Genomic DNA, 23,935 nt, shown 5'->3' with positions numbered 1-23,935 from the left:
CTTAGGAGAACCATTTCCGCCTTGAAAGAAAAATAAAAGCCCAAAAGGAAGTTATAATTAGACTTTTAAAGTAAAAAAAAGACATGAAAAGCTATAATTTTAACTTTCAAAGTTATAATTATGACATAATTTTGAGATGCATTCACAATTATTATTTTCTACATCATAATTTCTACTTTCAGCCATAATTAAGAGATTAAAAAAACAGAATCTAAACACAAATTTTCATAATTATGTGTTGGAAGTAATAAATAATAATGCCATATTTTTATGTCATTATAATAATGACAATTTTGAGAGAAAATTTGACTCTTATCATCATAACTAAGAGATAAAAAGCCCTAATGTGAATGTTGAAAGTCATAATTATGAAATATAAACACAGTTTTGAGAGAGTTTAATTTTTGACTTTCTAAGTCATAACTATGAGATTAAAAAATTATAATCGAAACATTTATAGATAAAAAGTCAACATTTTGACTCAACCACAGAAAACTAAAAGGAAAGAACTAGAAAGGAAAACTGAAAATTAAAACTGATGAGAAAAATTTTAATATTAGAGCAACTTTCAATGCAAACACGTCTAATTGTTTTCACCAGTGACGTGCGAAACCAGACGAGTCCCTGCTTGAACTTGATGCACTCTCCAGAACCAGAACCAAACACGGAGAAGCTGCATTCAGCTTCTATGCACCACAAATCTGGAATAAAACTACAAATCAGTCGAAACACCAAATTCCTTTAAATCTAGACCAAAACCCACCAGACCAACTTTTGAATCATCAATGATTTTGCAGTGTTCAGCTTTACACAAATCCGGCACATCAAAAACTACATCTGTGATCTTTATTGAAAGGTTATAATAAAAACTTTAAAATAAACCAAGCGTGCAGAAAAAGCTGCAGCAGAATCTGCACATTTATAAAAAACAGATATTTTGCAATTTTGCACTGAAAATGTGTCTTACTGGTTTCACTGATGTTTCTGTTGCTGAAATGTGCTTTACTAATAAACTTGATCGATTGATTGATTGATTAACCTCCAGTAATGGCTGAAATCTAAAAGCTGAGGAGGAATCAAAGCCTTTTCTCTTCCTTTACGCCATGAAGTCACATGGGAAGAAACAGACCGACACCACCAATCTCCTGGAGCGACAGCAGCCAAGTGTTTCTGCTGTGGTTCAACACGATTTACTCGAAGCTGAGAATCAGATGACTTATTTTACACACTATTAAAACTACGTCACATAAATGTTTACACTACAGGGCAGTTTCTCCTGTCTGAATCTGCAAGGACAGGGTGAGATGTGGCTTAAAGAAAGAAAGAAAAACCAAACGTTGATTTTTTTTTTTTTATCCATCTAAAAGCTTGAGGATGCTTCCCCTCTCCTTCAGAGCTTTCCAGGCCTGATCCTTCTCCTTCTGCGTTATCTGCCCCGCTGCAGACCGGCCCGAAAACAAGGACAAGAGGGGGCAACTGGAGGAACAAATGAGGAGGAGGAAAACCCAAATTAAAAAGTGAGGTGGGAGTTTCAGGAGGGAAACCCTGCAGAAAAAAAGGGGGTAATTTGTGCTTTAAACCGGGGGTTAGAGTTTTTGTATGTGCTCAAGAGGGGGAAACGCTTTGCATTATTTATAGGCTTGAAGGGGAAAAGAATAAGAAGCCTGAGGAAAATAGAATCTGTGGCCTACATTCATGCTGAAACACTTCCCCCCTTTTCTCCTCAGATCACAAGACGGAGCCACACAGAGGCAGAGACGCTCTAAAAACAGCAGCGCGTTGATTCCTCCTGGGCAGGTAGCTGGTCGGTTTGACCCTTAGAGAGATGAACGGGTCACTGCCAGATCCTCATCTGAGTCACTGACCGCCTCCGTGTCCCGCAGGAGAACTCGCTCGTTACACAACAGCATCAAGCATCAGGCGACGCGCTAAGCTCGGTCGCAGCCGGGATTACGCCAGGAAACAATTTGGCCTTTGTAGAGCAAACGGTTCGTCTGATCATAAGAATCTTAATATATGTTGAATTTTCAGAGTCTGAGCGCATTACGCTGCAAAAACATCAATGATTTTTAGTTTGCAAATATCTATAAATTAGATACAACCAACTTAAATGTAACTTCAGCTTCAGATAAAGGATTTATTTATTCAACAGTCATAGAAAGAACAAAGACACGTCATACACAACAAATAGGAGATTATTATATAACGTGGGACTGCTGTTTTGTTCAGTTTGTCTATGTCGATGTGTCTCTTTCCCTATCAAACAAACTTATATTAATGAATCATTTAGAGTCAATAATTCCTTAATATTGATCAGGAAGTACCAGTTCAACCTGCAGATTATTTCACTTATGTGTTGTTAAAAGGAACCTATTATGCAAAATATTTTTTTCACTGCAAAAACACAAAATATTTATGCTCTAGCTTCTGGTGCAAATATCTTATTACACTTGAAATAAAACAAAACTAACCAATAAGTAGCTTTTCAGAAAGATATGAACTTGTTTAAAGTATTTTTTCCTTAATATTGATAAACAAGTGAAATAATTTTATGTTTTCCATAAAATGGAAAATATGTTGTTATAAGTTAAATAAATGTATTTTTCATCAAGATTCAAGAATTATTTACTTACAACATGATCATATTTGTTGCTGAAAAGTTACTTCTGTCTTATTTCAAGCATAACTAAAACAAAAATACTTGGTGAGATTTTGTGTTTTTGCAGTGCTGCTTGTTCACAGACAGTTTTTATCTATAATTTATGCAAAAATCCACAAAGCTTTATTTTATCTATGAGCTCTGAGATGTGCTAAAGCATCAAAATCTGAGGTTTTCTGCAGATAAAGTAGGAATTTTGAGCTCTGTGCATCCTTTGTCCTTCATCGTGGATTTCTTGAGCCTTGTGCTGTTCTGTCTGAAGGGGGTTCAGATTTTTGCAAATCTCATTGTGGAGCTGATTTGGTATCCAGATTAGGGACAGGTCTGGCTTTTGTTTATGTCTCCCCACTGCTCACATGAGAGGAGCACAATCCCTTAAACCAGACCCCCACATGGGGCCCAGAGCCCCGCCTGCGCCTGAATCTGCGCCTCAGCAGGGGGCAGACGGAGAACCGGGCCCTCTGCACCACGTTTCCCTCTGGTCATTAAAAGCTCATCATGAGGTTCCCTGCATGTTGTTTTCTATCAATTTTAAGCATTCCAGACAAAATATAAGAAAGTAATAATAATAAGAAAACATTTTGAAAAGAATATCTTACAAATGTGGCATCTCTTTGTATTAAACCCCTCTAACTCTGATACTCCTAAATAAAATCATGCCAGAAAAGGTTTGAGGTTGGACTTACAGGACGACACACGAATGCGACTGGCATCAATAACTGAGTTTCTCTTAACCGTAAAATTGCACAAATTGAAATTACAAATCTTGGTAAAACTATTGTAGCTTTAGGATGAGGTGGTTTTTCAGCCGTGTTGAAATAAATTTATTTTGCAAAACTGCAACAGAAACACTCCAGCCTGACCTTGTTTTGTGTTGCTAAAACTCGCTGTTGGTTTATAGCTGCAGCTCCTGAAGGTCGCATTCAGCCATACCAGACATTTCTCTTTTTAAAAAGAGAGAAGAAACTGCTGACATTGGTTTCGTCAGCAGATGATCAGTCGGGCTGTTGGTGGGTTGGGATTATGAACAATCAAATCCAGAGCAGAGGGGGGGAAAGGGTCAATCCTCGGTGTGATCCAGCCACCATCTGTGTTCCTGTCCTGCTTATTTATCTCCTTTGTTCTTTTACACCTGGGCTCCAAATCAGTCCTTTAAACATTTTACATAAACAAGTTGGATAGACACTTTTTGATAAACATTTTAACGAGTTAAATGTTGCCATTTATACAGCTGCTTGTGACAGAGCACAAACAAGTGTGATCACAAACAGAATCTGCCAAAAGTAGTAAAATAAAAGTAAATAAAGCCTCATAGAGCAGGAAGGAGTGAAATAGGACTTTAACCTGACATGGATATTTTGAAGTAAGACGTTATTTAAATGGAGTAGTACTCCTAAAAGAGGAATTGCTGTTGCTGATCCTTCTGAGACAGGAAATAAGATTATTGCCAAAAACTTCAGTCAAATTTAATTTATTTTTTGTTTCTGAAAGGTTAAACTGAGAAATTACAAAAAGACATTTAAAGGTGGTCCGTCATTCTTCCTAGAATAGGTTCGGATAGGTCTACAGCTACATAAATAATACATTTTTACTCTGCTCAGTTCTTTACATTTAGGGTCTCTGTCACTTTAAATACAAATAAGCTGCTGCTGGCCACGCCCCCAACTCAACATTTACACTCGCATGTGAAAATGGCTGCAAAAAGATGCGAATTTATACAAACACAAGTCTTTGAAAAGCAGAAGTGGAGCTTCCTGCACAACCAAGAAGAATGCAGCAAATGGCTTCTGGATGGCAAGTCAACAAAACATTTTTTCTTTTCCAGCAGAACAAACCAGTAGAACCAGCAGAAAAAACATGCTGGAGCTCTGCTGCTGTTGCTAGGTAACAAGGCAGTCACCGTTGATAATTGATAATTTTATGTCAACAAATATTTGTTGACATAAAACAGCTGGGTGGGTTTCTTTTTCAAGCCCTTCGGCTGTTATTAGCACCAGGAAAGTCTTAAAAATGGAAGCATAAAAAACTACAAAATATGAATTTTGCATAAAAGTTTACAGTAAAAAAAAAAGAACAACAAAAAAACAAACACTGAAGAACTTCAGTGTTTTTCTGTGGAAGATTTTTTTCATCCGAATGTAGCAGCACAGATTTATTATCTAAATCTGAACGAAGCTTTTTGAGATGTTCAGTCACGTTAGCAGACCCATAAAGGCGGCCATCTTGCTTTGAATTTAGGTCAACTCTACAACTAAATATAACATGAAAAATAAAAACTGTAAATTATGAATGTAGAGTACTTTGTGAAGTCATGCTTTGACATCAGTTTTATAGATAAGGAACTACTTCATCTTTCACAAATCCACATTATTTTTACCAGAAGCAGGTTTTAAAATGACTGTGAAAAACAAATGTTTCTATAAATTACATTTTTCTTGCAATTTTAAGATGTCGTGTCTTTATTCTGCTAATATTACAAACATTTACTTGAAATTAACAAAAAAATTCTCATAATTTGGCACTAACATTGTCGTTCATCATTTAGAAACAAAATAAAAGTCACTTTTGAAAACATTTTCTGCCATTTATTAAAATAAATTGTAAAGAAAGCAAGAAAACAGATTAAAACCAGATCTGGAGGTTTTCAAAACCCCTCATTTGAGTAAATCAGAATACTAATAGACAAAAATAAACCAGATCAAATTATATTTTACAACAGGATGAAAACCCAAACCCTGTGATTTATGCACTATCACCAACAGAAAGCGTCAGCAATGGCTGCCGTCCTGCTACAGATCAGCAGGACCCAAAGTGTTTCACTGCAAACCGTTGCTGGATTTTATGGGGGAAATGTGACCCAGTTTCAGGCACAGAGAGAAAATCTGCCACTGAATCGGAGAAAAGCTGAAACTCAACCATAAACATCCTGAATTCAAACCCAGGACGTTTTATTCTTTACTTACCTGCTTTAATCCCTTCATGAAGCTGTAAACGTGTTTTGTGGTGCTGCAGAGAAAAAAGCTGCAGCAGCTGCAGACTACGGGCCACACACGCTGCAGCTCTGCCAAGTGATGATGTTATGAGTCAGAGGAAACTGGGTCACCACTCCTGCTCTTGAAATGATGCAGCTAATATCTGTGGATGCTCCTCATTTATCCCCACCGAGCTCTGGCTCAGTAACCCTGCTTTACTCTTTAGGAACGCGGTTCCTCTGATGAGCATTTAGAGCAATCCAAAAAGATTTGGATCCTGAAGTTCTACTGAAAACGAGGCGGAAACATCTTAATGTCTGAGAACGAAACGTTTCTATTTCCTCTAAAGTTGTAATAAAGACGAGAACAAACAGTTGTTACCTTGACCCATTTATGTTATTATGTTATTAAAATATTTATTTTTTAAATTGTGTTGTGCTTTCTAAGCTTAGAAAACTTGCTAATCCCGGTTTTAAATTTGCTAGCGCAGCCAAGAAGCAGCCTGCGATGTTTTTGAATTAAAAATGTTTAAAGTTGACAAATAAATTTGAAACTATATATACATAAACCAAATATTTTTGGTCTAATTTTAGTGTATATAAATAAAATAAGATAAAACTAATTTACAAGGAACTCTCCTGCAAAATATTTTAGCATGTTTAAGTCAATAATTTCTTAATATTGATTAAAAATCTACAAATTCCACTTTTATTACATTTCCATCAATATTAAAGAAATTGTTGACTTAAAAAAAACTCCTATTTATTGATGAGAAGTTAATTTTATCTTATAGCAAGTGGACAGAGATATTTGCTCTAAAATAAAACCAAAATTACTTGGTAAAATGTGTTTTTACAGTGCATATATGTATAAAACAGTGAATAAAGAGAAGCAGACAGAGTGAGAATCTGTTCATAACGCCGTTACTCCATATAGATGATTTTTTTGCTCTTTAATGCTTCGTCTCAACCTTTGCTAGCGCTTTCCGCCTCAGTTTCAAACTTCATGCTGATGAAGTGGAGACGAGTGGCTATAGACCAGGAATTCCTCCTCTTCTAATCTATATGTTAATGATGCACAAGTGGACCAGGATGGCAATAATTCAGCAGATTATGAAACTCAATAAAACTACTGCTGTGTTTTATAGAAAACAGCATGTTGAGGTAGACTGTTATGAATTAATGTATAACGTCAGATCTGCTATAAAACGCTGAAGTGGGAATGGACTCTGTGTTGCTGCTGCTTCTCTCAGGTCTAATCACATCTGATGTGGCGCCATGTTTGGCCGCCCTTCCCCCAGACTCCAGCAGCATCCAACACACGTTGCAAATATGATTATCTACAAACCTGTGCATGAAATATAAACCCATTCAGTCCCACTGCAGGACAATGGGCCTGTTCTGATCCAGAAGAACATGGTTAGCATGTTTAGGGATGACATCATCACCTCCGTTTCTAAACAAACGTTTGTTTTCACACAGAAAAGATTTCAAACACGTGTAGTCTGAAAAACTCTTTCACTGATTTATCTTAAAATGTAACCTTCCTTGAACAGGTTAGGGTAGATCTATACAAAATATTTAAATACATTTTTGCATAGAATCATTTTTAGATAAGGAGGTTGTAGACTCTACCATTCTGACCGTTCTGAGCTGTTTCAGGGCGTAATGTCACTTTAAATCCAAAGAAGCTGCTGCTGGTCACCACCCCAAACTCAACGTTTACGCACACACATAAAAATAACTTCAAACAGACGCACTGAAATACAACTGTACATCTTTGAAAAGCAAAAGTGGAGCATCCTTCACAACAAACAGGAATGCAGCAAGTGGTTTCTGGATGGTAAGTCAACAACAATTTTTTTTTTTCCCTTTCCAGCAGCCATTGTACAGCGCAAGCAGTAGTAAAACCAGCTGACCAAATGTGCTGGAGCTAACAGGGAAGTGCCTGCTGATTTTTAATGTTACATTGAGAAGGTTTTTGAAACAGTTAAAAAAACATTCACTTATAGCCATAAAACAGTAAAATTTAATTGCTCAGTTTGTTTTTTAGAAGCAAGTAAAAACCAAATGGAAATTCAAGAGAATTTTGCATAATAAAAATCAAAATCAGGACAAAGCAGAGCTGCTGACTTTTCTCACTTCTTCACCCTCCTTCCCCTTCGTTTCACGCTGTTTTCACTCTTTATCCTGTAGCCCTTGGCCTTATATTACGTCAAACCTTTCTGTTTCTGTGTGTTTCAATCATTTTGGCGTGGAGATGGAAAACATGACAATACTGCCCCCTGTGGGAAATTATCTGTGCTGCAGGAACCTTTTTTTCGACCAGTCGACCAGTCGAAAGTACAAAGGATCCATAAATGTACTTTTGTCTTGTAAAAATGAAAAACAATTTTAATGTGAATTTTATTTCACTATTTATATGTCCAGATTTTGTTATAATATGATGAAACATAGATCAAAATAACAAATCACAGTTGGTGCAGAAATTGGTATGCTTTAATGAAAGAAAACTTTTTGGGTCAAATTATTTAAATTTTGCTGCCTGTAAAAATATTGTTGTATTTAGCCAAGTTTAATAAAATATCTGGAATTACAAATTGCTGTATTTGTTGCCCTTTTTGGTATGAGATTAAAAAAACACGGCTAATAAAAGAAAAAATAACATTTTCCATTTAACAAAATATGTACATTTATCACTGAAAATCTTATTTTAAACAGCTTTATTTGCTGGTCTTCTTGAATTTGTAGCATTCTATACTTAAAATTAGAATGGAATGGGATCGTTTCATTACTATTTTGGTAAAACATATCCAAAATATTAAAAATAAAGCGAGTTATTAAAGCTGAAACACCAAAACCCGATGCTGCTAAACATGCTATCGGCTAACCGAAGCGGACGGTTGTGCTAAAACGGTTTTCACTGTGTGTATTAATCCATAGCAAAGCTGCAGTATGTAGCTTTGATGAAGAATATGTTTTTCTTACACATTTGCTAAAACTGTCATCATCTTGTGACAGTTCGCTATGAGTTATTACCTTATGAGTTATTACCTTACAGGAAAACAGTTTAACCGCCGTCATCGGCGGCTATGCTAACTGGTGCTAGCACTGATTGCATGCTAGGCTAACTGCAATTTACCAGAGAGATTATGATTGATGGTGCTGAAACCCGCCTCCTGCCAATGATTATTAGTTTATAGTTTGCATTGGGAGAAAGAATACTACACTGGCATGATGTAGTGACAAATAAGTATTTTTAACAGAAGTTACATCCTGAAGCTTTAGGGCATATTTGGTGTTTGAACTATAAAATAGGGCATTAAAACCAGATTTAAGTTATTCGTAGGTGGTTTTAGTTGCTAACCACAACAAATACGAGAATCCACTGAGCTTTATGTTTGGGTGGTCATTGTGTTAGACGATAACGCCCAAGTTTGGTATCCTGTGTGTAACATTCATCACTCCTTGGCAGTTTTCCTCCTTTTGTGCTTTCTTAAAATATTTCTCCATGACATACATCAAAGCCACGAAGTCAAACAAAACTGAGAAGAAAAACTGTAAACATGGTAATGGTATATATGCGGTTTGAACTGTTGGCAAGACAGATGCCATCTAACCTCAAATTCCTCCAGTTGACAATGGCATAAAACACTGAGATGTAGGAACGAGTTTGTGGTTTTCAACATTGCAAAAACAGAAAATCTTCTTGAGTAATTTTTGTCTAATTTCTACAGCAAATATCTCAAAAGACTTAAAATAAGACAAAAACTAACTTACAGATTACCTTTAAACAAGATGCATGCGCTTGTTTTAAATCAATAATTTCTTAATTTTGATGAAAAAACACTAGTTACTTCTTCAGATTACTTAACTTCTAACAAGATATTTTCCCATGTTGTAAGATAAATAATCTGGCAATTGAACTAGTATGACTTTTTTTATCAATATCAAGAAATTATTGATTTAAAACAAGCTCATTTCTTGCTGAAAAGTTGCTTAAAACTTAGTTTTGTCTTAATTCAAGTGTCTTAAGATATTTGCATTAGAAACTAGACCAAAAATATTTGGTCAGATTTTATGTTTTTGAGTGAAGCGAATATCGTTCAGTCATTTCATAAACTTGAAGGGCTTCCAAACGGATGAATGCAATAAGCAGGACAGACGTCTGGCCGTTTCAGCAGTTTAGATTTTATCAGGCTTGATGTAATTTCCTGGTAAATGCGTCAGGAAATCATAGTATCCGATAAAGCAGGTCGGTCAGATGATAACAAGTCATGCAGCAGACTCAATTACAGGAATGCGTGTGTGGCCGACTACATGAAAGGATCATATTTACTGGCGAGGGAATCATCTATAGAGGTAGAAGATGAAGGGGAAAAAGGCTGAGGCATCAGTGAGTGATGGAGAGAGAGAGAAGCAGAACCTTATAAGTGACTGTTGCTGTTGGTGAGACTTCCAGACATTAGAAAGGCTTATTTTTATCTCTCAAGCTCTCACTTAAAGTTGCAGCATCAACTTTTATATATAAAAAATGTTTTTTAAGTATTTGTTAAAATTGCCACCATGTCGTGACAGACAATCTGTGAAGATTGATTTAGTCCACCTGCCATGTGAAGAACTGCACAACTCAAGACCAAAACCAACCAATCAAGAGGCAGGAGGAGGATATTAGCGCTGTCAATCACACTCATGTACTCGCTGTTAAACGTGGTAATGGGGGAGAAACAACTTACCATTCCAGAAAAGTCGTTTGTCAGCAGTTGTTGTTGGCTATGCTAACTAGCATTAGCATCTACGGCCGGCTACGCTAGCTCTGCTACTGTTGTTTTTGGCTTTCAACAGATATTTAATGCGGACAACATGTCTTTACATGTTCTAACAATCCCTACAAAAATACATTAAGAACTAAAGTAATAAAGTTATACTTTTTTAGTTGCATCATTTCCATCTTCTTCTGACCAGAGTCTTCAGTGTGACTCTGAGCGCGCCAACTAATGTTTCTCCATGGCAACAGCGCAACATGTGGAACAAAATCTAAGTTCCTCGTTACATTTTAATGTGTTTTTAACCAAATAAATAAACTTTAACCACATGAATCTACCAAAAATAGATAAACACAAAATCTTACAAAGTATTTTTTGGTCTAGTTTCTACTTTTGACTTAGAATAAGTCAAAAGTCCGCGACATATATGAGATTGTTTAAATATTGATGAAACAGTGCTAGCAAATTTTTTCACAGATGAAAACACATTTTTCTCATGCTATAGGTGAAATAATCGGCCACTGGATCTAATACTTTTTTGTCAAAATTAATGAATTATTTACTTAAAACAACTTCATATATCTTGTAAGTTAGTAAATTTGAAATAAAGAAAACAAAGATATTTACTCTAGAAACTTGACCAAAAATACCTACTAAGATTTTGTGGTTTTTTGCAGTGTATATATTAATGACTTAAATATGTCAGGATTATGGAGGTGATTGACAGCACTTAGACCCGCCTCCTGGCTCTGATTGATTGTTTCTAGATATTGCTGAGGGAAGGCAGAAGAGTTTGATTTTTTTCATGACAGTTTCAGCAAATATGTAAATTAAAAAAAATCATAAATGTTACAAACTGCAGTTTTAATGTTTTACCACACACAAACCCATTAATGCGCTCAAAATGAGACACCGGGACATTCACCCTTAGTTCCTCTGCATGTTCCACCAGGGAAAAAACATCCCTAAAAGATTTTTAATAAGTTTTTATCAGCCGAGGTCATCGTGCGTCATTCCAAAGAAAACTGCCTCAGGTTTCCAAATAAGGCCTTTGACTGAACAGATTTCTTGTTGGGTGAGGCGTCTCCAGTGGAGACTAAAACAGGATGGACCAACAAGTCCCCTCCTCCACTAAAAATACACACACACACAAAGCAGGAACACAAATCCAAACAATTTACACACATGTATGCCCAGTGTTTGCTTCAGATGTCTCTCTTAAACATGGGTTCACCACCGGAGAATAATCATTTCAGCTCCTCTTACCCATGGGTGGTCCCTCACAGTCCGACATGCTTGCAGATGAAGGATGAAGGGATTGTCTCTTTTCTTCTGCTTCTTTTTTTTCTTCCTTTAAGACTCAAAGAACTTCTGTTTAGTCTTGGTTGTCAGACTCTGTCTCTGCGCACTTTCTGCCAGATTATCCTCCTCCACTCTGACCCTCTACGAACAATCTGAGCAGTGGCCAGAACATACGTCAGTCAGCCGCTGCACTCTGCTCCATTGGACACTAAATTTGTAACCAGCAGCCCTCCCTTGGGGTTCTGTTTCCCTGAGATGTGACCGACCCCTGAGGATAAGATTTCACAGGCTGGCTTAGTCAAAACTCAACACAAAAACACACAAACTGCAGAAAAGCACGAGGCTTTGTTGAAAATTCTGAATTGTTTGGTTCGCTAACAGTTTATTTAATCTATTAGGATACTTTCACTGTGCAATTCCGATTTTTTACTGCAATATGATTTTTTTTTGTCTGCAGATTGATATTACTAATTAAACCCGATCGCAATGAGACATCTTTATGAGCAGTTTACAATTACAAAGTAAAAAAATCAACAGCTGCATTTATGTTTGTTTAGCCTGTCATTGGTAAAAAAAAAATGCAGGAATTAATTTTTCAAAGTCATATTTTTAGCATATTCATACATTTATAAATATCTGAGTTCCAAACTAAATATCTAATTTAGAAAACTAAATGTTTAACTTTCAAATTAAATATGTAGTTAGCGACTTAGATGTTAGAAATATAAATATTCAGTTTGCTTGCTAAATAATTAATTTGGGAAATAAATATCTAGTTTGAAAATGAAATATTTAGTTTGAAAATTGAATGGAGAGTAACTAAACATTTAGTTCAGAACTAAATATTTAGCTTGCAAAGTAAACACTTAATTTGGAACTAAATATTTAGTTTGCTTGGTAAATAGTTTGGAAAATCAATGTTTAGTTTGAAAATTAAATAGTTAGTTTGGAGAAATATGTATTCAGTCTGGAACATAATACAATTTTAATTTGGAGCTAAATATGTATCTTCTTTGCAAAGTAATTAATTTGGAAAGTAAATAAGCTCAATATTTAGCTCTGACTTCACCATTTAATTATAAATTAAATATTTAGTTTAAAATTAAATGTTCCTTATTAAATATTTAATTTGAAAGCTAAATATTTAGGTTGTAAACAAAATATCTAGTTTAGAACTCTGACATTAATACCCAGTTTTAATGCACTGTTTTTTTATTTTTTGTAAATTTTTACTGTATAACTTTACAAAGGGCACCCATTAGTTTCTTCATATAAAATCAGGTCCATTAGTTTCTTAATATAAAATCAGGTCCATTAGTTTCTTCATATAAAATCAGGTCCATTAGTTTCTTCATATAAAATCAGGTCCATTAGTTTCTTAATATAAAATCAGGTCCATTAGTTTCTTCATATAAAATCAGGTCCATTAGTTTACTGGGAGAGTTTCTGCAAACAGCTTTAGTTTTGGTTGTAGTACCTTGGTTTCCCCCTAGAGGGCAGCGGTGTCTCGTTGAGCTCTTGCTCCATCACTTCCCATGAAATCTGTTGTTGCTCCAAGACAGCGATCAGATTCCAGGGTCAAGTGACTCCGCTGTCCAGAGAGATAATTTCAGACAAATAAACAGATCGGAGTTCATGTTTATGAGCGACAGGAAGCAGGCAAACAGAAAAAAACCCCTCAAAAAACACAAAGAACTCAGTCTGGTGAAAGTTTCCTTTCCCTAGTTTGACACAAAGGAAAGTGGTCACAGATTACCGTCCCACTTGAGTGAACAAAGGGAAAAACTGAGAGCTTCAGTTGAACTTTCTGTCCTGAATTACTCGCCGGCTTTGCTCAGCTGAGCCTTCCTGTCAGTTGGCAGCGAGGATTATCACGAGGGAAAGGTTCAGCATGTGATTAAGTGGGGTCAGACGCTGGGCTTGTCCGGCAGAACCTGGAGACACGGAGGTTGGGATTTAGCGCCGGGGAGAAGACGGGTTATCAGGGGATTTTGGAGGAACACGGGGGGTTACGTGTCGGGTCTGTTATCTTTCCTGCGGACCTGCCAGAACCCCTCCACCCTCGCAGTCTTCACACCGACTTTGATGTTTGGCAAACAAGAGCCGGAGAGGCGCTTTCCCAAACACGCCTAAAGCTTCACCCTGGCCTGACCTCTTGACCCCATGAGCTCCTGCAAACAGAAAGAATTAGAAAGCGCTGTGTCTAATTCGCGGCCTTTGATCACGTGCAATAAGTTTGGACGACTTGGTCCAGATCCCAGATCAGGGTTCTGTTAGTTACTGTGTTTCCATTCTTTCATTTACGGTCAAAAAACTTTAATGTATTTTCCACTTTCTGTTAATACACTGCAAAAACACAAAATCGTACCAAGTGTTTCTTGGTTTCTACTACAAAAACCTTAGCACACATGAAATAACTTACAAATAACTTTTCAGGAAGACATGAGAAATTTTATGAATCAATTAATCCTTTATATTGATGGAACATCATTAATTTCAATGGCAGATTATTTCACTTATATAATATGCCAATGGAACTTGTCATCATTACTAATGAATTGACTTAAAACAACTTAATTGATCTTGTTACTCATGATTTAGTTGAGTAACAAGATCAATTACTCAAGATCAATTAATCAAGTACTAAGACATTTACAATAGAAACTAGACAAAAATATCTGGTATGATTTTGTAAAACCGCCTTTAGCTACTTAAAGTTACATTTTCTCCTGATGCTAATTCTAATCATCACTCAGACTGAATGCTGAGTCGCTGTGAACACATTTTTGACCATCCGAATACACTGCAAAAACACAACATCTATTATATTTTTGTCAAATGTCTTTATACCTTTGAAATAAGACAAAACTAAGTTAGAAGTGACTTTTCACCAACATATAGCAGCTGGTTGTAAGTCAATAATCCCTTAACATTGATGAAAAAATGCTAAGGATGAGGAAATAACCTGTCTCTGATGAAGAAAAACATCCCACAGCATGATGTAGTCACCTCCTTGTAACAGGTTGTTCCAGTTTTTAAAGAAAAATAATTATTCAGTACATGTAATGTCGGTATAAAATTATATTTATGCCTTTTTTTATGCCTCAGAAAACTAAGGGCACTTAGTTACAAATAACTAAGGGCACTTAGTTTTCTGCTTTTAATTTCTAAAAACTGTATTTTTGTGAATATTGTCTGTTGTCGTAGTTATAATACTGAACACTGGTGGTATTGATCTGAAATTACATTCAGATTAGTTATTTTTGAATCTTTATAAATTAAGAAAAAAAATTAAATAGGTAGATTTCAAACTTTTTAAAGCATTTTGAATGTAAATTAAATTTTGAAATGTGTCAACTGGATTAATTACTAACACTTATCTGCCTTAAAACTAATAAATCTAATTAAAGACTTGTTTGTTGAGCCTTATCTACCAATTAGGCACCTGCAGTGTTTTCTAACTTGCTTTGGAGAGTCTGGGAGGCTGAAGGAAGATAATCTCCTTTAAATTTTTATTGCATTGTTTGTGGAGAAGCCAAGTGGAGTGGATGAAAAGCGGCCTGTGGCTGACGGCTTTAACGGTAATGATCCTCCAGTTGCTACAGTAGCTGAGTCTGCAGGTACTAATGAACTCTTAATCGTGCTGAATCTAACGACCTCTGAATGATTCCACTAACAGTTTTATGGCTCTGTGGGCAAAGCCCTAATTGAGGACTTGTGGAAAGGAGCTGCAGTTCACAGCTTTCTACGGGTTTAACAACCTGCGGAAGCTAAATCACTGCAACGCAGAGCAGGAATCCACATTACAGACATTTACACTTCACTGACAATGTCTTTAGTTACAATATTCTTTAATTATTTTACCCAAAACATGTTTAATTGTGAATTTATGAGGATTTTTTTGTGATAGATAAAATAAACATTGAATTAATTTTGTTGGTATTGTCTCAAATTGCTTAAAAACATAATAATCTGTTGACTTTGACAATAAAAACTGCATTTAAAAATGATCTTTCTCATTATTTTGGCTTTTAGCAAATAAAAATATTTGTGGTGATCCTAAATTATTCTGATTTTACATCAGATGGTGTGAAAAATAAAATGCATATGTGCCTTTTTATATAGTCAAAGCACACTTCTAGTCTCAACTGTACATGCAAAGCTGTGATACCGTCTTCATTTAGGTGGAAATTAATACAAATATATACATTTTTAGCTAAAAAGCAATTGGACATTTGAATGTTAATTTGTTTGCATTTACCAGTTTTCTTTTTGTCTTATAAATATTGACTTGCAGAAGTATTCACACCCCTGAAACTTTTCCATATTTTGTCACATTTCAACCACAAAGCAGTTATTTTTGCACTGAGAGTCAATGAAACACTGGTAGGTAATCAGGAAACCTCTGAGGGAAATTGGTTCCAAAAAGGAGGCTGAAAACGTTTGCGCTCCGCACTATTCAGTTCTTAATTTTTAAAAATGTTTTGAATGATATATATTTTCTTGCTTCTTCACAATTGTGTACAACTTTGTGTTGGTCTTTCACATTAAATTACAATGATAAAATATAGAAAATGTAAACAGGTTACATTGAAAGCAAACATGATTCAACTTTGATTAAAATGTCTATATTTTCAGCAAAAAAAAAAGTGTATATTTGTATTAATTTCCTCCAAAATGACTGAAGTATACAAGCTTTTGGTGCAAGACTCATATAAAGAGAACTGATTACTCATGTGGCTTTACAAACTTTGAATCTACCAGATTAAAACTCCTGAAATCCTTTAATTAATTGACTTCTTTCCCGCTGTGGGGAGGCCGTTCTGCAGGAGGATTAACTGTAGGAGGAGGAAGTTTCCCTCAGGCAGCAGCCGAGGTGTGACGGAGGGGATTCCAGAGCGCGGAGACAAAAGGCAGACGCTTTGATTCGAACAGTGGTGTTAGTCAGAAACACACACACACACACACACACACACACACACACACACACACACACACACACACACACACACACACACACACTGAGAAACCCTGGTTCCTGATCCTCTGCAGCCCTGCCCTCAGGTCTCAACCAGCCGAAAGTTTGGGGAAACTCCAGATGCAAAGACGAAGGAGAAGAAGCAAAACAACGAAGCAAGTTTGAATTAATACCCAGTTATAAAGGCAGTTTTGGCCCAAACAGCGAGGGAGCGCTGCGGGGCTGAGAGGAGGGTCTGTATGATGGATGGACTGCTGAGGAAGAACAGAGGGGGGAAGAAGGAGCCTTCAAAAGAAAAATGACCCAGCCTGCTGCTGTGATGTAGTGAGTGTGGGGGCAAAGCAACATGTGGGGATCTCATAACCAAAAAGCGAAATACCTCAAAATATCCCAGCCAATGGATTCCACAGCAGGAAACAGTGACTGACCCATTTTTAACATTAATAACTCAGAAACTCGGAGAGAAAAATCACAAAATGATGTAGATGCCTAAAAAAATGTAAAAAAAGTAGCCGTCCAAGAAGTTACTCAAATAAGAGTAAACTAATCAAAACAGTAATCATTTAATATTTAAAAATTACATCATCAGACTCAATAATATAAAGTTTGGTGTTTTGAAAAAAATTATTAATCATATAAATAACTTTTTAAAATGTGAAACTTTAATAATCTGAAGGTCTGTGGTCAATTTTTAGTTAAAACATGTTTGTTCTTCATTCAGTACAAATACCAATTAAAGTTACTCAGGTAAAGGTAAAAATACTTATAAAGGTGTTATTCTATATTTTTAAAAAGTTTGCTCTACTACCCAGTTCTGTTGTGCCAATTCTTAAACATAAACTTTTATGTTTAATTTTCATTGTTTAGCTTTTTTCCCTACATCTTTTCATCTTTTGTCACATAAACCCGCAAATTTTCTGTTACATTTAATTCTAGACTCGTGTTTTTTCACTTGACGAAATTAAAAAAGAAGCGCGTAAAGAGCATTTTGTTTTCTTTCATCGTCCAGGGCTTGTTCAACATTTCAAACAAAACTCAAATCCATGGGCCGCCATCTTTGTTTGTGTATCAACGCTTGAGGATGACCATCGGCGCCCTCTGCTGGTTGGCGGCCAAACTGCAACACTGAAACACGGTCCAGTTTATCAATTTGAACTAATTTTAATCTAATAAACTATTAATCAAGAATTAATCTAAAGTCAATTCAATGTTTGCATCCCTAGTAGGAATGAGGGCAAAAGTGGCTCTTTGAAATGAAAAGACTCCTGACCTCTGACCTTGCTAGGAGAATACAGGGGACTGTTGTCAGATATACAACAAACCCAGACCTTGTTGGAAATTCCTGAATCAGCTTCTTGTCTGCCACCCTGATGAGTTTCCATCTTGTCGTTTCAATAATGTTGGAGAAATGCCCAATTACCGTAAAGGTATGTAAACAATGCAGTCAGGAGAAGTTTTTATGCTCTTCGATGATAAATCCTTGATCTTTTGCAACATTTCAGCAAAAGGTTTCATCTAAAGGATGCAAAATGTCAGAGAACTCAAATGCTGTAAAAACACAAATTTCCAAGCAGTTTTTGGCCGAGTGTGTAGTACGAATATCTCAGTGCAGTTGAATTAAGACAAAATTAACTTACAGAACCTTTTAGCAAGATTTCAAAGCTCGTTTTAGGTAAATAATTTCTTAATATTGATTTTTAGAAAGTTGTAGTTCCACATGGGGAAAATGTCTTGTTGTAAGTGAAGTAATCTGCTAGTGGAATTAGTACTTTTCATCAATATAAAGGAATAATTGACTTAAAACTAGCTTCTGTTTCTAGGTAAAAAGTTACCCATACGTTAGTTTTGTCTTATTTCAAGTGTAGTAAGACGTTTTTCGATAAAAACTAGACCAAAATCTTCGTAAGAGTTAGCATTTTTACAGTGAAGGAACAGAAGTTTGTTTCAGGATGATTTAATTTAATTGCTGGATGGTAATTTGGTAACTAAACAAGAGTGAATCCTGAGAAAATAAATCGAATTTGCATGTTATCTGTTGCAATGCGATAAAGATGCTTCCGCAACGTATGTGAAAAATGTTTTAACCAATTTATCAAAGTCTCATTTTCCCTCTATCATAAAAACCTGACATTTTAACAAGGGTGTGTACACCTAGGAGAGACGCTGTACATGATTCCTCTGCGGCTTTCGTGGTATGCATAAACCTTTTGACTGGGGTTAACTTCAAGGCTTTTAAAACATGATCCAGCCACACCTCCCGATGCAGAAATGAAAGCTCTCCTCTCACACGCCTCCTTCGCTCTTTCTCCTTCAGGGGCTGCTAAAGCCATTATGGCTCTGAAAGAGATCATATCGGCTCCAGGCCGACAGCTGGATGGACCCGGAGACGCCTCAGTGCCAGGGACGGGCCGGCCAAGGCTGCGCTCACCCTGCAGCCTCAAGTCACCCAGATCCCAAAGATTTTATTTTATTTTTTTTTTTACTTTTTGGCATGGCTGTTCACACTTCCAAATATATGAGAAATTGCTTGTGAACCGCAAGCGACCTGAAAGTGTCCCGCATGCGCAGTAGAGGGCGCAATAACGTCACACAGAGAGCGTGGTCGGTGTTTGCCAACTACCATAAAAACGAAGAAGAAGAAGAAAACCAGTAACGAACAAAAAATAGTTATATTGATATATTGGTACCATTTGAAAGGAGGAAACCAGTATATCCATATTACATTTTGGTCATACAGGGTTAAAGAGTATTTTATTAAAAATGGAAACAGGAAGATGTGATTTTTGTTTTTAAGAAGAGACAAGTTTTGATCTTTTCCAAATATTTTCACTGTACGCAGATTATTAAACAGTAAGTTACAGTTAAACATAAAGATACTTTGAATCTATTTGTTTTTTACTAACATACCTCAAGAAGACGAATGTTTTGTTAGCAGTCTTTGTAACACCACATATTTATCATTCCAGTCCATTCCAGTAGATGGCGGTAGTGCACATATCTAAAGTTGCTTTCCAACAGTTATAAAGAAGAAGAAGAAGACGCGCTCAGCGTTTGCGGAAGTAAAAGTGGATGTTAACAGTGTAGCATAGTTTACAATTTTAAAGTTGTTGTCCGACTGGAGCCTCCATAGGAAAAACTTAATCCTCCATCCGCCATTGTTGTTGTTTTTCTTCCTGCTTGTCAGGACACAGAATAGTGACGTCATAACGTTGAGGATCTGACCGTAGAAAAGATCGGATACGTATTGGATATCGAAGTCGCATTTGTAAAATATCGGATTTGTATCATGAAAAGATGTGATACGAGTCGCATTGAGACAAATAAATCGGATCTGGGTCACTTTGGGCTGCGGTGTGAACGCAGCCAAAATGTCTGGCTGCTCTTCAAGGCTCTCAGGTGTGACCGGCATGTCTCCTGTGTGAGCCGGCCAAGACGGCAGACAGACAGGCTCTGGAAAGCCAGAAAGGTTTCCATAACAGAGGTGTTTCAGTGAGGCTGGAGCGGAGTGAATATCTGCTTTATCTCCCACGTCACAAGCTGCATACGCTCCTGTGAGCAGCGCTAACACAAGCCAGATCTTCTTTCCTGTGGAACTATGCAGGCTTTCACTGAGTTAATGCATATTTTCAGTCTGAGCCAAGGTCAAACGTTTTTGCCAAAGAAACTGCCTGGCACATAATTCCTCCCAGCAGCTGAATGTTCCAGCATTTGATGACTAACTTTGCATTTGAATCAAAGAGTTTATAGAGCATAACTGTATTGCAGCAGGACTCACTGCAGAATCTTACCAAGTATTTGGTTTAGTTCCCAGCGCAAATGTCTCAGTACATTTGAAATAAGACAAAACCAACTTAAAAGTAACTTTTCAGCAAGATAACAGAGCTTGTTTTAAGTAAATAATGCATCAATATCGATTAAAAGTACTCGTTATACTTGCAGATTATTTCACTTGTAGCAAAAATTTTTCCTTGTTAAAGGGGAAAAGTGCGATTAGATCTATTACTGAGGAATAAACAAGCTACTTTATCTCGCTGAAAAGTTATTTGTAAGTTTAAGTGAAACGAAACCAAAATACTTGGTAAAACTTTGCAATGCAGGACCCAAATAATCCTTTTCTGCACCGCGAAAAAACACAAAATATCAAGTTTTTGGTCTAGTTTCAAGTTCAAATATATTAGTACATATAAATGAAACAAAACTAACTTACAAGTGACTTTTAGCAAAATAATGTAGCTTTTTGTAAGGCAATAAATCCTTAATATTTGTGAAAAAGTCATAGTCATAAGTGAAATAATCTACTTTTTTTTAAATCAAGATTTTTCCTAATATTGATGGAAAACTTTGAGTTATAAGGAAATAATGTGTTTGTTCCAGTTTTTAGCTGCTAGTAGCAGATTATTTCTCTTACAGCATAGCAAATTGTTTTGTTGTAAGCAAAATAATCTGCCAGTAGATCTAGTACTTTTTCAATTATTTATCCTTCAATTATTTATCATCTTGCGAAAAAGCTACTTATTATTTATTAATGTGAGCTAAGATGTTTGGACTAGAAAAAACAAAAACACTTGGTAAGATTTTCTGTTTTTTGCACTGAAGAAGCAAAAGTTTAGTCAATTTCTAAGAAACAAGTTTCTGCAGTTTGCTGAAAAATTACTTGTGAGTTTGTTTTGTTTTCTTTTAAGTGTTCTAAGATATTTGCACTAGAAGCTCCACCTATATTTTGTGTTTTTGCAGTGTTTCGGTCTGCGAGGCCCAAACCCCACAGAGGAAGCCTTAATGTCCCCCTCGTTGCACGTGCACACACACAACTCTTCCCTAAAATTGCTGATGGCTTGTTTTCATGAACTGATATTATTTCCAGATGGAGGTCATGAATAAAACCTGACGGAAACAAGTCGGGTGAAACTAGAAACTTAAAAAAACAGAAATGGAGGGGTATGGAGCTGAGTTAAAACAACAATCGTTCTCCTCCCCCGCTCGTTCCCGAGCCTCTCCAGAGTAGAAAGAAAAAACGGACCGGCTTGTCAATTACACGCTCAAAAAAACAGAGCAAGTCAGAGTACCACACATGAACATAATCATACTGCTGCTGGGTTTTACGTCTTTCAACACAGGAAACGTGGCAAAATATCTAAACAAAAAAGAGCTTTCATAACAAACTCGCCTGTTAGACCCACATGTAGCTCAGGTTTAGAAAGAAGTCGGGCAAAGAAAGAGATACTTCTGGAAACCTGCAGGGACCAACCGCAGTCAGGGTGCTGATCCAAAACCCCGGGCGACGCAACAAAGAAGAAAGAGACATCCATTGTCATACGATACATGCAAACCTCATCTAACTGAAAATCATTTTGCTTAGTGTCCACATAAACAGACAGTAACTATTTATTACAGCACAGATTTAAAGAACCTGAACTTTCAGATCCTTTTACTGATGTCATTTTGTTAAAAACGTTGGAAAATATTCAACACTTTAAAAAGCAGTACTTGTTCCAGTGATCACCTTCCCAGCTTTTATACAGCTCCCTGATTCGTTCAGACTTCGTCAGAGCCGGCTGTTAACGAGCCTGTCTGCCGCTGATTTTATTTCTGTCATCTCACTCCTACTGCTGTTTTGGGTTTGAATGAACAAACCCTGGAAAATGCAACAAATCCATCATGAAATGTTACATACAAACATCAACCACCTGGAAAACAAAGTTTTTTTAGTGTACAAGTCAACTGATTTAATTAAAAAAACTTAAATTGTTATTGATTTTTTTATAGACAGGATTATTTTACTCTTTAGTCGTCTCATTTTGATAAAAGTTAGATGTTGAAAATGGACGTCTATTGGTCCAGAAATCACCTTCCCCAGATCTTCTAGCTCCCTCATTTATTCAGTTATTGTCAGATCAAACTGTTGTCATTTGTGAATTTATTTATTGTGTCTCACTCCGACTCTTCCTATGGATTTGAAACCTGTTTAAAACCTTGACGATGCAACTACCCTGAACATAAATATTCACTGTCTTATAATAACATAATTTTAAAAAGAAACTGCATCTTTTATTGTCTTATTAAGTTAGTTTTGCCCTTTAATCTCATTATTTTGGTAAAATAAACAGTTGGACAATTAAAAAAAGTACTACTTTCTGTTATTTGTCCAGCAATCATCTTCCCCAGATCGTGTAGCTCCCTGATTAGTTTTTGTCAGATCAAACTGTTATCTGCACTGTTTTATTTGATTTTATTTATTTTATCTCACTGTTGCTATGGATTTGAGTTTTGTTTAAAATGTTGAACAAGCCCTGGACGATGCAAAACCCTGAACATAATACATAATTTATAAAAGAAACTTCAGTTTTTCTTCTCTCATTAAGTTCATTTGACCTGTTAGTCTCGTCGTTTTGGTGAAATAAATGGTTGGACGATAAATCTGTCCTTTGTCCAGCCATCATCTTCCCCAGATCTCGTGGCTCCTGATTCGTTCCGTTTTTCATCTGTGTCATTTCGAGATCTATTTATTTTTCTAATCCCATCGGTGGTTAACTTTATGCGTTATCCACACAGACTTTGTGCAACGCCAATTACATAACGGCCGTTTGTGCCAATTGTTCCCATCTCAGATGCTGAAGAAACATCTGGAGTTGGTTGAAACCATGAAATGTGTGTTATTAAAATAACATCCAAAACAGCTCAGCTCCTCTTCAAAGCCCCAAAAATTAACTACTGCTCACCATGGCTAGAGCTATAAATAGCGACTAGCTTTAGCTATTAGCTTTTTTTGATGTTGGCTCTCGTTTTTTGGCCATTGTGCTCTAATTTTATTACAAACGGCAAGTCGAAACTGCATCACGTGAAGAAAAATCCAGACAAAAACAACACCCAGAGGCATCAAAACAAAGAAAGGAAAGTTTTTCATTGTTTTGGGGACAATTTCCATCCCAGTCAAAGCTCTGTTGGTAAACCAAAGCTTAATTAAGCCCAGAGCAAGCATGCTCATCTCCCCAACGTATTTAAAACACGCTTCAAAATTGAGTGTGCAGGCTATTTTTCAAAGAGCAATAAAACATCTCTGGTCCAGCTTTGATATTTTCTACAATTTTCAGAAAAACATGTGGTTCAAATGATTTGCAGAACGCCGAATTCTGTTGTTTTTACAGATTACACAGTGTCCCAACGTTTTCTGAAAGCTTGGTTACAGTCCTTCAGCTGCTCTGCATTTATAAATGATTTCAAAACATTTGAGGTTTAAAGAAAAAACACAAGTAAGCTTCTTT

The 23,935-nt window shown here is 36.3% G+C and overlaps 1 protein-coding gene across 2 annotated transcripts in view; it reads right to left on the bottom strand.

Annotated features, from left to right (window-relative positions):
• Positions 1-11,805, bottom strand: part of eml1 (EMAP like 1) — a 62,384-nt gene extending 50,579 nt beyond the window's left edge. For both annotated transcript variants that reach the window (XM_055053262.1, XM_055053267.1), the window contains exon 1: positions 11,663-11,805. Coding sequence is in view for 1 of the 2 variants with exons in the window: in XM_055053267.1 (XP_054909242.1) it covers positions 11,663-11,690 (28 nt within the window). In the remaining variant the exon portion in view is untranslated. The remainder of the gene's footprint in view (positions 1-11,662) is intronic.
• Positions 11,806-23,935: the final 12,130 nt, after the last annotated feature.

The sequence above is a fragment of the Poeciliopsis prolifica genome, unplaced genomic scaffold (genome assembly GCF_027474105.1).
Source record: "Poeciliopsis prolifica strain line A6 unplaced genomic scaffold, Auburn_PproV2 SCAFFOLD037, whole genome shotgun sequence".
NCBI classification, from domain to species: domain Eukaryota; kingdom Metazoa; phylum Chordata; class Actinopteri; order Cyprinodontiformes; family Poeciliidae; genus Poeciliopsis; species Poeciliopsis prolifica.
This window is presented reverse-complemented; position numbering and strand designations above follow the sequence as displayed.